The following is a 12,705-nucleotide window of genomic DNA, read 5'->3' on the forward strand; positions in this document are numbered from 1 at the left end:
ATAAAAAGTTTTAACATACAACTCAAATAAAATTATTTCTACACATATGCATACATTTTACTTATATATATTCATATATATTACACACACACACACACACACATACACATATGGTTTGGCTCTGTGTCCCCACCCAAATCTCATGTCAAATTGTAATCCCCACATGTCAGGGGAGGGACCTGGTGGGAGGTGATTGGATTGTGGGGGCAGATTTCCCCCATGCTGTTCTCATGATAGTGAGTTCTCACAACATCTGATGGTTTAAAAGTATGGCACTTCCCCCCTTTCCTGCTCCGCCATGGTAAGATGTGCTTGCTTTCCCCTTGATTGTAAGTTTCCTGAGGCCTCCTAGTCATGATTCCTGTTAAGCCTGTGGAACTGTGAGTCAACTAAACTTCTTTTCTTTATAAATTACCCAGTCTTGGGTAGTTCTTTATAGTAGTGTAAGAATGGATTAATACAGAAAACTGGTACCAGGAGAGTGGGGCACTGCTATAAAGATGCCTGAAAATGTGAAAGTGAATTTGGAACTAGGTAACAGGCAGAGGTTGGAACAGTTTGGAGGGATCAGAGGAAGATAGAAAGATGAGGGAAAGTCTGGAACTTCCTAGAGACTTGTTGAATGCTTGTGACCAAAATGCTGAGAGTGATATGGACAAAGAGTCTAGGCTGAGGTGGTCTCAGATGGAGATGAGGAACTTCTTGGGAACTGGAGTAAAGATCACTCTCACTATGCTTTAGTAAAGATACAGGTAGCATTTTGCCCCTGCCCTAAAGATCTGTGGAACTTTGATCTAGACAGAGATGATTCAGGGTGTCTGGCAGAAGAAATTTCTAAGCAGCAAAGCATTCAAGATGTCACCTGACTATCTCTGAAAGCATACAGTCATATGTATTCATGAAGAGAGGTGTGAAATTGGAACTTATGTTTAAAAGGGAAGCACAGTGTAAAAGTTTGGAAAATTTGCAGCCTGACCATGTGGTAGAAAAGAAAAACCCATTTCCTGGGGAGAAATTCAAGCTGCTGGCTGCAGAAATTTGCATAAGTAAAGAAGAGGTGCAAGACAATGGGGAAAATGTCTCCGGGGCATGTCAGAGATCTTTAGGCAGCCCCTTCCATCACAGGCCTTGTGACCTAGGAGGAAAAAATGGTTTTGTGAGCCAGAGCCCTCTCTACCACTCTGTGCATCCTCAGTACATGGCACCCTGTATTCCAGCTGCTCCAGCTCCAGCCATGGCTAAAATGGGCCAAGATACAGCTCGGGCTGTTGCTTCAGAGGATGCAAGCCCCAAGACTAGGCAGCTTCCACATGGTGTTGAGCCTGCAGGTGTACAGAAAGCAAGAGTTGAGGTTTGGAAACCTCTGCCTAGATTTCATAGCATGTATGGAAATGCCTGAATGTCCAGGCAGACATCTGCTGCAGGAGTAGAGCCCTCATGGGGAACCTCTACTAGGGTAATGTGGAGGGGAAATGTGGGGTTGGAACCCCCACACAGAGTCCCCACTGGGGCACTGCTTAGTGGAGCTGTGAGAAGAGGGCCACTACCCTCCAGACCCCAGAATGGTAGATCTACAGGCAGCTTGCACTGTGCACATGGAAAAGCTATAGGCATTCAGTGTAGCCTGTGAAAGCAGTCGCAGAGGCTGTACAATGCAGAGCAACAAAGGCAGAGCTGCCCAAGGCCTTGGGAGCCCCTCCTTGCATCAGTGTGCCCTGGATGTGAGACATGGAGTCAAAGGAGATTATTTCAGAGCTTTAAGATTTAATGACTGCCCAGCTGGATTTTGGACTTGCATGGGGCCTGCAGCCCCTTTGTTTTGCATATTTTTCCCATTTGGAATAGGAGCATTTACCCAATGCCTGCAACCCAATTGTATCTTGGAAATAACAAACTTGTTTTTTATTTTACAGGCTCATAGGTGGAAGGGACTTACTTTGTCTCAGATGATACTTTGGACTGGATTTCTGAGTTAATGCTTAAATGAGTTAAGACTAGGGGACTGTTGAGAAGGGATAATTGTATTTTTTTTGTTTTTGAGACGGAGTCTTGCTCTGTCACCCAGGTTGGAGTGCAGTGGCGTGATCTCGGCTCACTGCAAGCTCTGCCTCCCGGGTTCATGCCATTCTCCTGCCTCAGCCTCCTGAGTAGCTGGGACTACAAGCGCCTGCCACCATGCCCAGCTAATTTTTTGTATTTTTAGTGGAGACAGAGTTTCACCGTGTTAGCCAGGATGCTCTTGATCTCCTGACCTCGTGATCTGCCCGCCTCAGCCTCCCAAAGTGCTGGGAATACAGGCGTGAGCCACCACGCCCAGCCAATAATTGTATTTTAAAATGTGAGAAAGACATGATATTTGGGAGATTACAAATCTGAATTGTAATCACCATGTGTCAGGGGAGGGGCCTGGTGGGAGGTAACTGGATCGGGGGGACAGATTTCCCCCATGCTTTTCCCATGATAGAGAGTGAGTTCTCACGAGATCTGATGGTTTAAAAATGCGGCACATCCCCATTCTCTCTCTCTCTCTTGCTTTGCCATGGTATGATGTGCTTGCTTCCCCTTTGCTTTCCATCATAATTGTAAGTTTCCTGAGGCCTCCCACTCATGACTCCTGTTAAGCCTGTGGAACTAGGAGTCAATTAAACCTCTTTTCTTCATAAATTACTCAGTCTCAGGTAGTTCTTTATAGCAGTGTAAGAACGGACTAATATAAATACTTAAAACAGCCAATCCCAGGAGCCCCAAATACTTGCAAAAATACTTCTTATATGGTCAGATAATATTACCTATGTTATGTAATATTTCCTGTTCATTTAAATGTTAGAAAAAAGTTTCACTTTCTTATGAAATCTTACTAAGCAAATTCTAAAAGATTATAGAACAGAAAGTTAATGAAAATAATATCTTTAAAATGAAGACGAATGACTAACAGTTTCAAACCACATACTGAATGATTTCCATTTGACTCTGGATACTACTGGCTTGGCTTCGAGCACTGCTAGCTTTCTCAGTAAGTCCTGTTATTTCAACTTCATGTTCACTTATTAACTGCTCAATCCTATAAAAAGAATGTGGTGATTGTTATTTGATACAGAAGGTTTTCCTGACTAAGAATTATTTTAAAAATTAATGATTTTCAATACTCTCAAATTTAGTATTTTGCTTTGCTTTTGTATATGCTACTCTTTTAATGACAAGTGTCTACAACAAGTCCAAAATCCTTTATCCAAATCTTTTGGGAGTCAGCTAGTTTTGGAATTCAGAATTTTGTTTATTTTACAATGGTAATAAATTGCAAGTACTATATATTATATGACACCCCCAATGAGATCTAGGGAAGTGTCCCATTAACCAAACATATTATGAATGCAACAATTTATAAGTATTCACACTAAATTGTAGACTATAGAAAGGTTTACATTAGCTCTGGTCAGGTTTTTCCAACAAATGAGTGACAAAAACTCTCTCCTTCACCAAACTTCAGTCAGGCTCTTCCGAGGCCTCTTTTCAACTATGCCTCAACCTTTGGCCTGCCTAGACCAGACCTAGCAAGAATCTTGCCAAGTCAGTTTAGTCCTCCCACCCTAGATATCTGATCAAGTTCTTCATCCCCTGCCTTTGATATCTAAGCCCTTGGCCTGCGTTTAGCAAGAATTCCCCTACTCTTGATGCCTTTTCTCAGTAATTTTCCATCCACAGACCCCGTCACCATGCCCCCTGGCTATAAATCCCCATTTGGCCTTGTATTGGGAGCTGAGCTTAATCGCTCTCTCTCTCCTATAGCAACACTCCTATTAGTAATCATCTCAAATAACATCTTCCTTACCATTTTATAACCAGGGTTAGGAAAACAAAATTTTAACATGAGTTTCCTATAAACCTATAAAAAAACTCATGTGTTTTATATTTAGATTTTGGAATTGTGGCTGAAACACTGTAAAACTGTGGTTTAGTTTCACTAGGCTTTTCCATACCTCAGTCAGAAACCTACCTATCTTGGTGTTGTTGCAGAAGTAGTTCTATTTTGTTCTGTGATTCAGATTTCAGTGCTTCAAGTTGATCCTCTACCTGGTTTTTAAAAAGAGACACTGATTTAGTCACCGGTAAATATAAGGCTTGGAAAATCTGGAGATTTTCAAATAAAGGAATGCTTTAAATGCAAGTAAAAATAATACTAAAATCAGATACATTCTATCCCCATATTTTATTAGATCTTTTACTTTGTCTATACTCTCATGAAGCTATACAGGTAAACCAAGCTAGTTCCTATTATGAGAGATTACTGTGGAAGTAACTTCTGTTATTTCAGAAAAATGAGAACTTGGCTTATTTTAAGAATTTTAAAAATTATACATCTAATGCTATTCTCTTAATGCATTTTAATATAAAATTATTTAAGTAGCATTCTCACCACTTACTGGAAATATCCTCCCTTTAAGATAAGAAATCTCTGTGTCTAATTCTCTTAGGATTTTACTAATAGCTGAGCCCAAGCTGCGGAAGTGCAGAGTAGACATGCTGTCATGTTCATATATTTTTTTGCCTGAGGCTTCTTCAAAGTCAACTAGGATTGACCGGATTTCTTGAAGCACTCCCTCATGACTAAGCATCATTTTTCGTAGTTGCTCTATCTGTGTGTTGCTGTCTTTCAGCATGTCTTCCTTAAGGCATTTGGCAGCTTCAAGTTCATGAACTGTATTTTGAAGCTGATTTCTTAAATCCTCCTGGGACTGACTCTCCCTTCGTCTATGAAATAAATGAAAGAAAATAAATAACATTGATAAAACTCATATTCACACAAGTAGTTTTGCTACAAAGAGTAAAACTTTAAAATAATTTCACATAATGAAAATAGGTGACTTTAAAATAATTTCACAAATCCCAACCTGATGTCAGCCACAGCATCTCTCTCCATTTGCATCTCCTGAAGTTTTGTTTGCAAATCAATGACTGACTGCCTCAAATAAAACTTTTGTTTCTCATGCAATTCATTGCTCTGAAAAAAAAAAGCCATGCAAATTAATCTTCATTAGAGAAACACATTTCCTTATAGCTAGTAACTTCCAAAAATCTATATATATTTTCAATTCATTTTTATGTCTACTTCCTTCCCTCACTGCTGCAGTTCAAAGTCTAATTAATAATTTCTTGCTTAGATTATGAGAATACCTTAACTAGTCTCCCTGTATCAAGCTTGACCCCTTTTAATCCATTCTCTACAACCAACACTCTGCTTCTAAAACAAATCTTACTTCCAGCTCAACATGGAGATAGGAATACATTTTTTACATGAAAACATGAGAATTGGTTGAAATTCTGTACATAAAAAAGTCAATCCCTACCTCCTACCCACTTAAAATACCTGGCAGCAAACACCACCATCCAAAACTCCAGGTGTCCTACTACAGAGAAATACACAAAGATTTCTAAGATCAGGCGCTGAGGGATCTCGCAGCATAGGAGATGCTGTAGGAGATGCTCCCGTACATAGTTGATGCCATACGTAATCCTCCCAAAGCAAAGCCATCAAATTCTGCCCATGAATAGAAAGTTTGCCATCAGATTTTTTATTGCCTAATTGTAGAATATAAACAGAAAACCAAAAACCACTGAACACTTGAAGAAAAATCCCAAAGTAATAAATAGATCAAGATCAAATAAACAAGCAAACATCCAGAAAAAAAAGAACCAGAGGAACTAAAGAAAGATAATGCAAGGAATAGAAGAACACTTCAAAAACTTGTATTTACAGAGAAATTCAAGAGACATTATCAGCATAAAGCAAGAATAAGATGCTATGCCAAAGAAGTGATCAGGGGAGAAAGGGTCACGAAAATTAAAAATATGTTGTAAACAAAAAAGTTCAATTCAATAGAAATGTTGCAAGTCAAAAAATTTCCTCCAAAGGAAGAAAAAGTAGACAAATTTTTGAAACAAAAAGTAAGAGATGTAGAGATTTAACCGAGGTGAAAATATGTTTCCAACAGGAACTTTGGAAAGACAGAACTGAAAAAACAGAAGAAAGGAAACTGCCAAAGAAAAAAACGCAACTGAATTCCTCCAAACTGAAAGGCACACATCTACAGACGAACAGGTCTACTGAGTCCCTAGCAAGGTGAATGAAAAAAAACAAAAATTCATACCTAAGTACATTATGGTGGCATTTCAGAGACAAAGGAAAGATGTTAAAGATGAAATTCAAGTAAGTAAAAAACAAAAAATCATCTACAGAGGAACAAGAACCAGATAGACATCTTCTCAGTAGCCATACTGAATGCAAAAGCACAATATCTTCAAAAGATTGAGAGAAATTACTTTCAACTTTACCGAGCCAATTATCAATGAAGTATGAGTGTAAAATAGAGTCATTCTCAGACATGCAAAGATTCATAAAATGTATCTCTTTCTTAAGAATTTAACAAAGATGTGTTTTGACTAAATGAAGAAGTAGATCAAGAAAGAAGACAGGAAAGGCTGGAGGCAGAGCAAGATGGCGTAATAGAAGCCTACACCATTCATTCCCTAACCCCTGCCACCCTCGATGGGAACACCAAATTTTAAAAACTATCTGCATACAGAAGAGCACCATCATAAGAACATGAAAGTCAAGTGAAAAATAGTGAGGCAGGAAAATAGGGTCTGGAGGCAGGGAACATAAGGCTGATTCACACTTCAGCTGTGACAGGAAATATCCTCTCCTTAGGGTGTAGGCTGTAAATGACTTTGTAACTTTATTTCATTCTCCCCATTTACATAGGGCATACCCCCAAGTAACCAATGGAACCCTCTAGGGAGTATTTAAACTCCCAAAAATTCAGTAACGGGGCTTTTGAGTTCCTACGCTCAGGCCTGCTCCCACACTGTGCAGTGTACTTTCATTTTCAATAAAACCCTTCATTCCTTCCTTGCTTTGTTTGTGTGTTTTGTCCAATTCTTTGTTCAAGATGCCAAGAACCTGGACACCCTCCACCATTAAAAATAGTATCTGGTTTTAATTCATATGGTGGAAAGAGGCATTGAGGAGGGCAGGAGAGACAGTCTTGAATCTCCAATGCCACCCCTTCCACCATTCCCCAGCAGTGGCCGTGCAGAGAATCTGCATAGGGCAGGGAGAGCACAGCAACTGGGGGATTTTATATTTAACTCAGTGCTGCCCCATCAGAGGGGAGAATCAAGCCATGCTGGGCTTAGGGGGAGCATTTGGACCAGCCCTAGCCAGAGGGGAATCGTCCATTTCAGTGGTCAGAACTCGAGTTTCTCAGCAAGCCTTACCACCACATGCTGAAGTGCACTGGGGTCCTAGGTAAACTTGAAAGGCAGCCTAGGACACAAGGACTGCAATTTTTAGGCAATTCCTAGTGCTAGGCTGGGCTTAGAGCCAGTAAACTAGGATGGCATGTGACCTAAGGAGACCCAAGCTGGTGTGGCTAAGGGAGTGCTTGCACCATCCCTTTCCCAACCCCAGATGGTGCAGCTTGCAACAACAAAAGTGACTCCTTCCTTCTGTTTGACGAGGGGAGAGCAAAGCATAAAAAGGACTTTGTCTTGCATGTTAGGTACCAGTTCAGCCACAGTAGGGTAGGGCAGTGGGCAGAGTCATGAGGCCCCCATTCCAAGCCCTACCTCCCAGACAATAATTCAAGATACACCCTGGGCCAAGAGGGAATCCATTGCCTTGAAGGGAAGAACACAGTCCTGGAAGAGTTCATTACTTGCTGACTAAAGAGTACTTGGGGACCAGGCATGGTGGCTCATGCCTGTAATTCCAGCACTTTGAGAAGCTGAGGTAGGCAGATCATTTGAGCTCAGGAGTTCGAGACCAGCCTGACCAACATGGTGAAACCCTGTCTCTACTAAAAATACAAAAAAAAAATAGACTGGGTGCGGTAGCTCTCGCCTGTAGTCCCAGCACTTTGGGAGGCTGAAGTGGGCAGATCACGAGGTCAGGAGTTCGAGACCAGCCTGACCAAGATGGTGAAACCCCGTCTCTACTAAAAATACAAAAATTAGCCGGGCGTGGTGGTGCGCACCTGTAATCCCAGCTACTCAGGAGGCTGAGGCAAGAGAATCGTTTGCACCTGGGAGGCAGAGGTTGCAGTGAGCTGAGATCACACCACTGCACTCCAGCCTGGGTGACAGAGACAGACTCCATCTAAAAAAAAAAAAAATAATTCAAACCAAAACAAAACAAAAAAATTAGCCAGGCATGGTGGCACATGCCTGTAGTCCCAGCTACTTAGGGGGCTGAGGCAGGAGAATCATTTGAACCCGGGAGGCAGAGGTTGCAGTGAGCTGAGATGGCACCACTGCACTCCAGCCTGGGTGACAGAACATAACTCCATCTCAAAAAATAATAAAAATAAAAATAATAAAAATAAAGAGCTCTTGGGCCCTGAATAACCAGCAGTGATACCCTGAGAGTGTGCTTTGGGCCTTGGGCTCTGAGATGTGCTGGCTTCAGGGGTGACCTAGCACATTCCCAGCTATGGTGGCTACAGTTGAAGACTCCTTCTGTTTGAGAAAAGCAGAGAGAAAAGTAAAGGAGACTTTGTCTTACACCCTAGGTACCAGCTCAGCCACAGTGGGGTAGAGCAACAAGCAGGCTCTTGGAGTCTCCAAGTCCAGGACTATGCATTTGGACCTGGGCAGAGAAGCATTTCTGGACCTGCCCTGTGTCAGAAGGGAACCCAGTGCCCTAAAGGGTGAGTTCCAGGTCTGGCAACATTCACCACAAGCTGATCAAAGAGCCCTTGGCTTTAAGTGAACATCAGTGGTGGCCTGGCAGAAACCCCATGGACTAGTGGTGGTGGTGGCCACAAGGAGAAGCTCCTCTGCCTTTGGAAAGGGGAGGAAAGAATGGGAAAGACTTTGTATTGTGGTTTGAGAGTCAGCTTAGCCGCCGTAGAATAGAACATAAAGTAAACTGCTAAGGTATTTGACTCCAATCCCTGGCTCCTGGACAACATGTCCAGACATGCACAAGGCCTGGAAGATCTTACCACCCTGAAGGGAAGGACTTTGGACAAGACTCAGTGCAGTGCTGACTTCAGGTCTGACCCATCACATTCCCAGTGGTGGCAGTCACAGGAGTGCTTGCATAACCACACCCCCAGTTCCACGTGGCTCAGCACAGAGAGAGAGATACTCCATATGTTTGGGAGAAAGGTAAGGGAAAAGAACAAGAGTGTCTGCCTGGTAATCCAGAGAATTCTTCCAGATCTTATCCAAGACCACCAAGGCAGTACCCCTATGAGTCTGCAAAAACCATAGCATTATTGGGCTTGGGGTTTTGAATACCTGGAAAGCCTTCCTGAGAAGGACAGGCACAAATAAGCTCAACTGTGAAGACTACCACAAATAGCTAACTTCAATGCCCAGACACCAAAGTACATCTACAAGCATCAACACCATCCAGGAAAATATGACCTCACTAAATGAACTAAGTAAGGTACCAGGGACCAATTCTGAAAAAACAGAGATATATGACTTTTCAGACAGATAATTCAAAATATCTGTTTTGAGGAAATTCAAGGAAATTAAAGACAACTCAGAAAAAGAATTCAGAATTCTATCAGATAAATTTAACAAAGAGATTAAAATAATTAGAAAGAATCAAGCAGAAATATTAGAATTGAAAAATGCAATTGATGTACTGAAGAATGCATCAGAGTCTCTTAATATCAGAAATGATCAAGCAGAAGAAAGAATTAGTGAGAAGACAGGCTATTTGAAAATATACAGTCAGAGGAAACAAAAGAAAAAAGAAGAGAAAACAATGAAGCACACATAAAGCTCTAGAAAATAGCCTCAAAAGGGCAAATCTAAGTTACTGGCCTTAAAAGGGAGTTAGAGAAGGAGATGGGGGTAGAAAGTTTATTCAAAGGGAAAATATCAGAGAACTTCCCAAACCTAGAGAAAAATACCAACATTCAAGTACAAGAAGGTTACAGAACATCAGCAGATTTAACTCAAAGAAGACTATCTCAAGGCAATTAATAATCAAACTCCCAAAGGCCAAGGATAAAGGATTCTGAAAGCAGCAAGAGAAAAGAAACAAATAACATACAATGGAGCTCCAATACATCTGGCAGCAGGCTTTTCAGTGGAAACTTTACAGGCCAGGAGAGAGTGGCATGACATATTTAAAGTGCTGAAGGAAGAAAACCATCTACTGTAGAATAGTATATCTGGTGAAAATATCCTTCAAACATGAAGGAAAAGTAAACACTTTTCTAGAAAACAAAAGATGAGGAATTTCATCAACACCAGACCAGACCCATCCTACAAGAAATGCTAAAGGGAGTTCTTTAATCTGAAAGAGAAGGATATTAATAAGCAAGAATAAATCATCCAAAGGTACAAAACTCATTGGTAATAGTAAGCACACAGAATAATATAACACTGTAATTGTGGTGTGTAAACTTCTTTTAAGTAGAAAGGCTAAATGATAAACCAATCAAAAATAATAATAACAACTTTTCAAGCCATAGATATTATAATAAGATTCAAAGAGAAACAACTAAAAGTTAAATAGTGGGGGCACAAAGTCAAAGTGTAGAGTTTGTATTAGTTTTGTTTTCATATGTTTGTTTGTTTATGCAATCAGTGTTAAACTGTCATCACTTAAAAAGTGATGGGTTTAAAATAATGGGTTATAAGAGAGTATTGCAAGCCTCATGGTAACCTCAAAAGTAAAAAACATACAACAGATATGCAGAAAATAAAAGCAAGAAATCAAAGCATGGTAGTGGGTTATCAGAACTTTTTAACATTAGTGTCACTAGAGTTGGTATAAAACCAACTGCTAAATTTGACTGGCTTAAAAATAAAGAAATCAAAGCATACCACCAGAGAAAAATCACCTTCACTAGGAGGAATACAGGAAGGAAAAAAAGAAGGAAGAGAAGACCAGAAAAGAAATAACAAAAATGGCAGGATTAAGTCCTTAGTCATCAATAATAACATTGAACATAAATGGACTAAATTGTCTAATCAAAAGACATAGAGTGGCTGAATGGATTAAAAAACAAGACTCAATGATCTGTTGCCAACAAGAAACACACTACACCTACAAAGACACAAATAGCCTGAAAATAAAGGGATGGAAAAAGATATTCCATGCCAATGGAAACCAAAAAAGAGCAGATATAGCTATACTTATATCAGACAAAATAGATTTGAAGACAAAAACTATAAGAGACAAAGAAGTCACAATATAATGATAAATGGGTCAATTCAGTAAGAGGATGTAACAATTTAAAATACATATGCAGCCATGACTGCAGCACCCAGATATATAAAGCAAATATTATCAGAAATAAAAGAGAGATAAGCCTCAATACAATAATAGCTAGAGACATCAACACCCCACTTTCAGGACTGGATAGATTGTTCAGACAGAAAATCAACAAAGAAACATAAAACCTAATCTGCACTATAGACCAAATGGAGCCAATAGGTATTTACAGAACATTTCATCCAAAGGCTGCAGAATACACAGCCTTGTATACACACAGGAATAGACGCAGGAATGTTCTGGACAGAATACATTCCTCAGCACATGGATGATTCTCAAGGAGAGACCATATGTTAGGTCACAAAACAAGTCTTAAAACATTCAAGAAAACCTGAAATAATATCAACCATCTTCTCTGACAACAATGGAATAAAACTACAAATCAATAACAAGAGGAATTTTGGAAACCATACAAATACACAGAAATTAAACAATATGCTCCTAAATGACCAGTGAGTCAATGAAGAAATTAAGAAGGAAATTAAAAATTGTATTGAAACAGATGATAATGGAAACACAACATCCCAAAACCTATGGGATACAGTGAAAGCAGTACCAAGAGGGAAATATATAGCTATTAAGTGCCTACTTCAAAAAAGAAGAAAAACGTCAAATAAACAATTTAAATGATGTATTTTAAAGAACTAGAAAAGCAAGAGCAAACTGAACCCAAAATTAGTACAAGAAAAGAAATAATAAAGATCAGAGCAGAAATAAAATTAAAAAGAAGAAAATAATAGAAAAGATCAACGAAACAAAATGTTGGTTTTTTGACAAGATAAATAAAATGGACAAACCTTTAGCAAGACTAAGAAAAAAAGAGAGAAGACCCAAATAAATAAAATCAGGGATAAAAAAGGATACATTACAACTGATACTGCATAAATTCAAAGGATAATTAGTAGCTACTATGAGTGATTACATGCCAATGAACTGGAAACATCTAGAAGAAAAGGACAAATTCCTAGACACATACAACTTACCAGGATAGAACCCTGAAGAAATCTAAAACCTGGACAAGTCCCAGTAAAGAAAAGCCCAGGACCTGATGGCTTTACTGCTGAATACCAAACATTTAAAGAACTAGCACCAATTATACTCAACTGTTCCAAAAAAATAGAGGAAGAAGAACTTCTTCCGAACTCATTCTATGATGGCAGTTATTACCCTGATACCAAAACCAGACAAAGACACATCAAAAAAAGAAAACTACAGGTCAGTATCTCTGATGAATATTGATGCAGAAATCCTCAACAAAATACTAGCAAACTGAATTCAGCAATACATTAAAAAGATCATATATCATGACCAAGTGGGATTTATCCCTGGGATGCAAGGATGGTTAAACATATGTAAATCAATCAATGTGATACATCATATCAACAGAATGAGAAACAAAAACCATA

At 39.6% G+C, this 12,705-nt stretch overlaps 1 protein-coding gene across 16 annotated transcripts in view; it reads right to left on the minus strand.

The window, feature by feature from the left end:
• Positions 1-12,705, minus strand: part of CCDC158 (coiled-coil domain containing 158) — a 110,400-nt gene that overhangs the window by 66,615 nt on the left and 31,080 nt on the right. For all 16 annotated transcript variants that reach the window (XR_008524565.2, XM_063723462.1, XM_054554075.2 and 13 more), the window contains 4 exons: positions 4,890-4,999; positions 4,422-4,749; positions 3,995-4,071; positions 2,951-3,061 (listed from right to left, as the gene is read on the minus strand). Coding sequence is in view for 15 of the 16 variants with exons in the window: in XM_063723462.1 (XP_063579532.1) it covers positions 2,951-3,061; positions 3,995-4,071; positions 4,422-4,749; positions 4,890-4,999 (626 nt within the window). In the remaining variant the exon portion in view is untranslated. The remainder of the gene's footprint in view (positions 1-2,950; positions 3,062-3,994; positions 4,072-4,421; positions 4,750-4,889; positions 5,000-12,705) is intronic.

This window comes from Pongo abelii, chromosome 3, assembly GCF_028885655.2.
Source record: "Pongo abelii isolate AG06213 chromosome 3, NHGRI_mPonAbe1-v2.0_pri, whole genome shotgun sequence".
NCBI lineage: Eukaryota > Metazoa > Chordata > Mammalia > Primates > Hominidae > Pongo > Pongo abelii.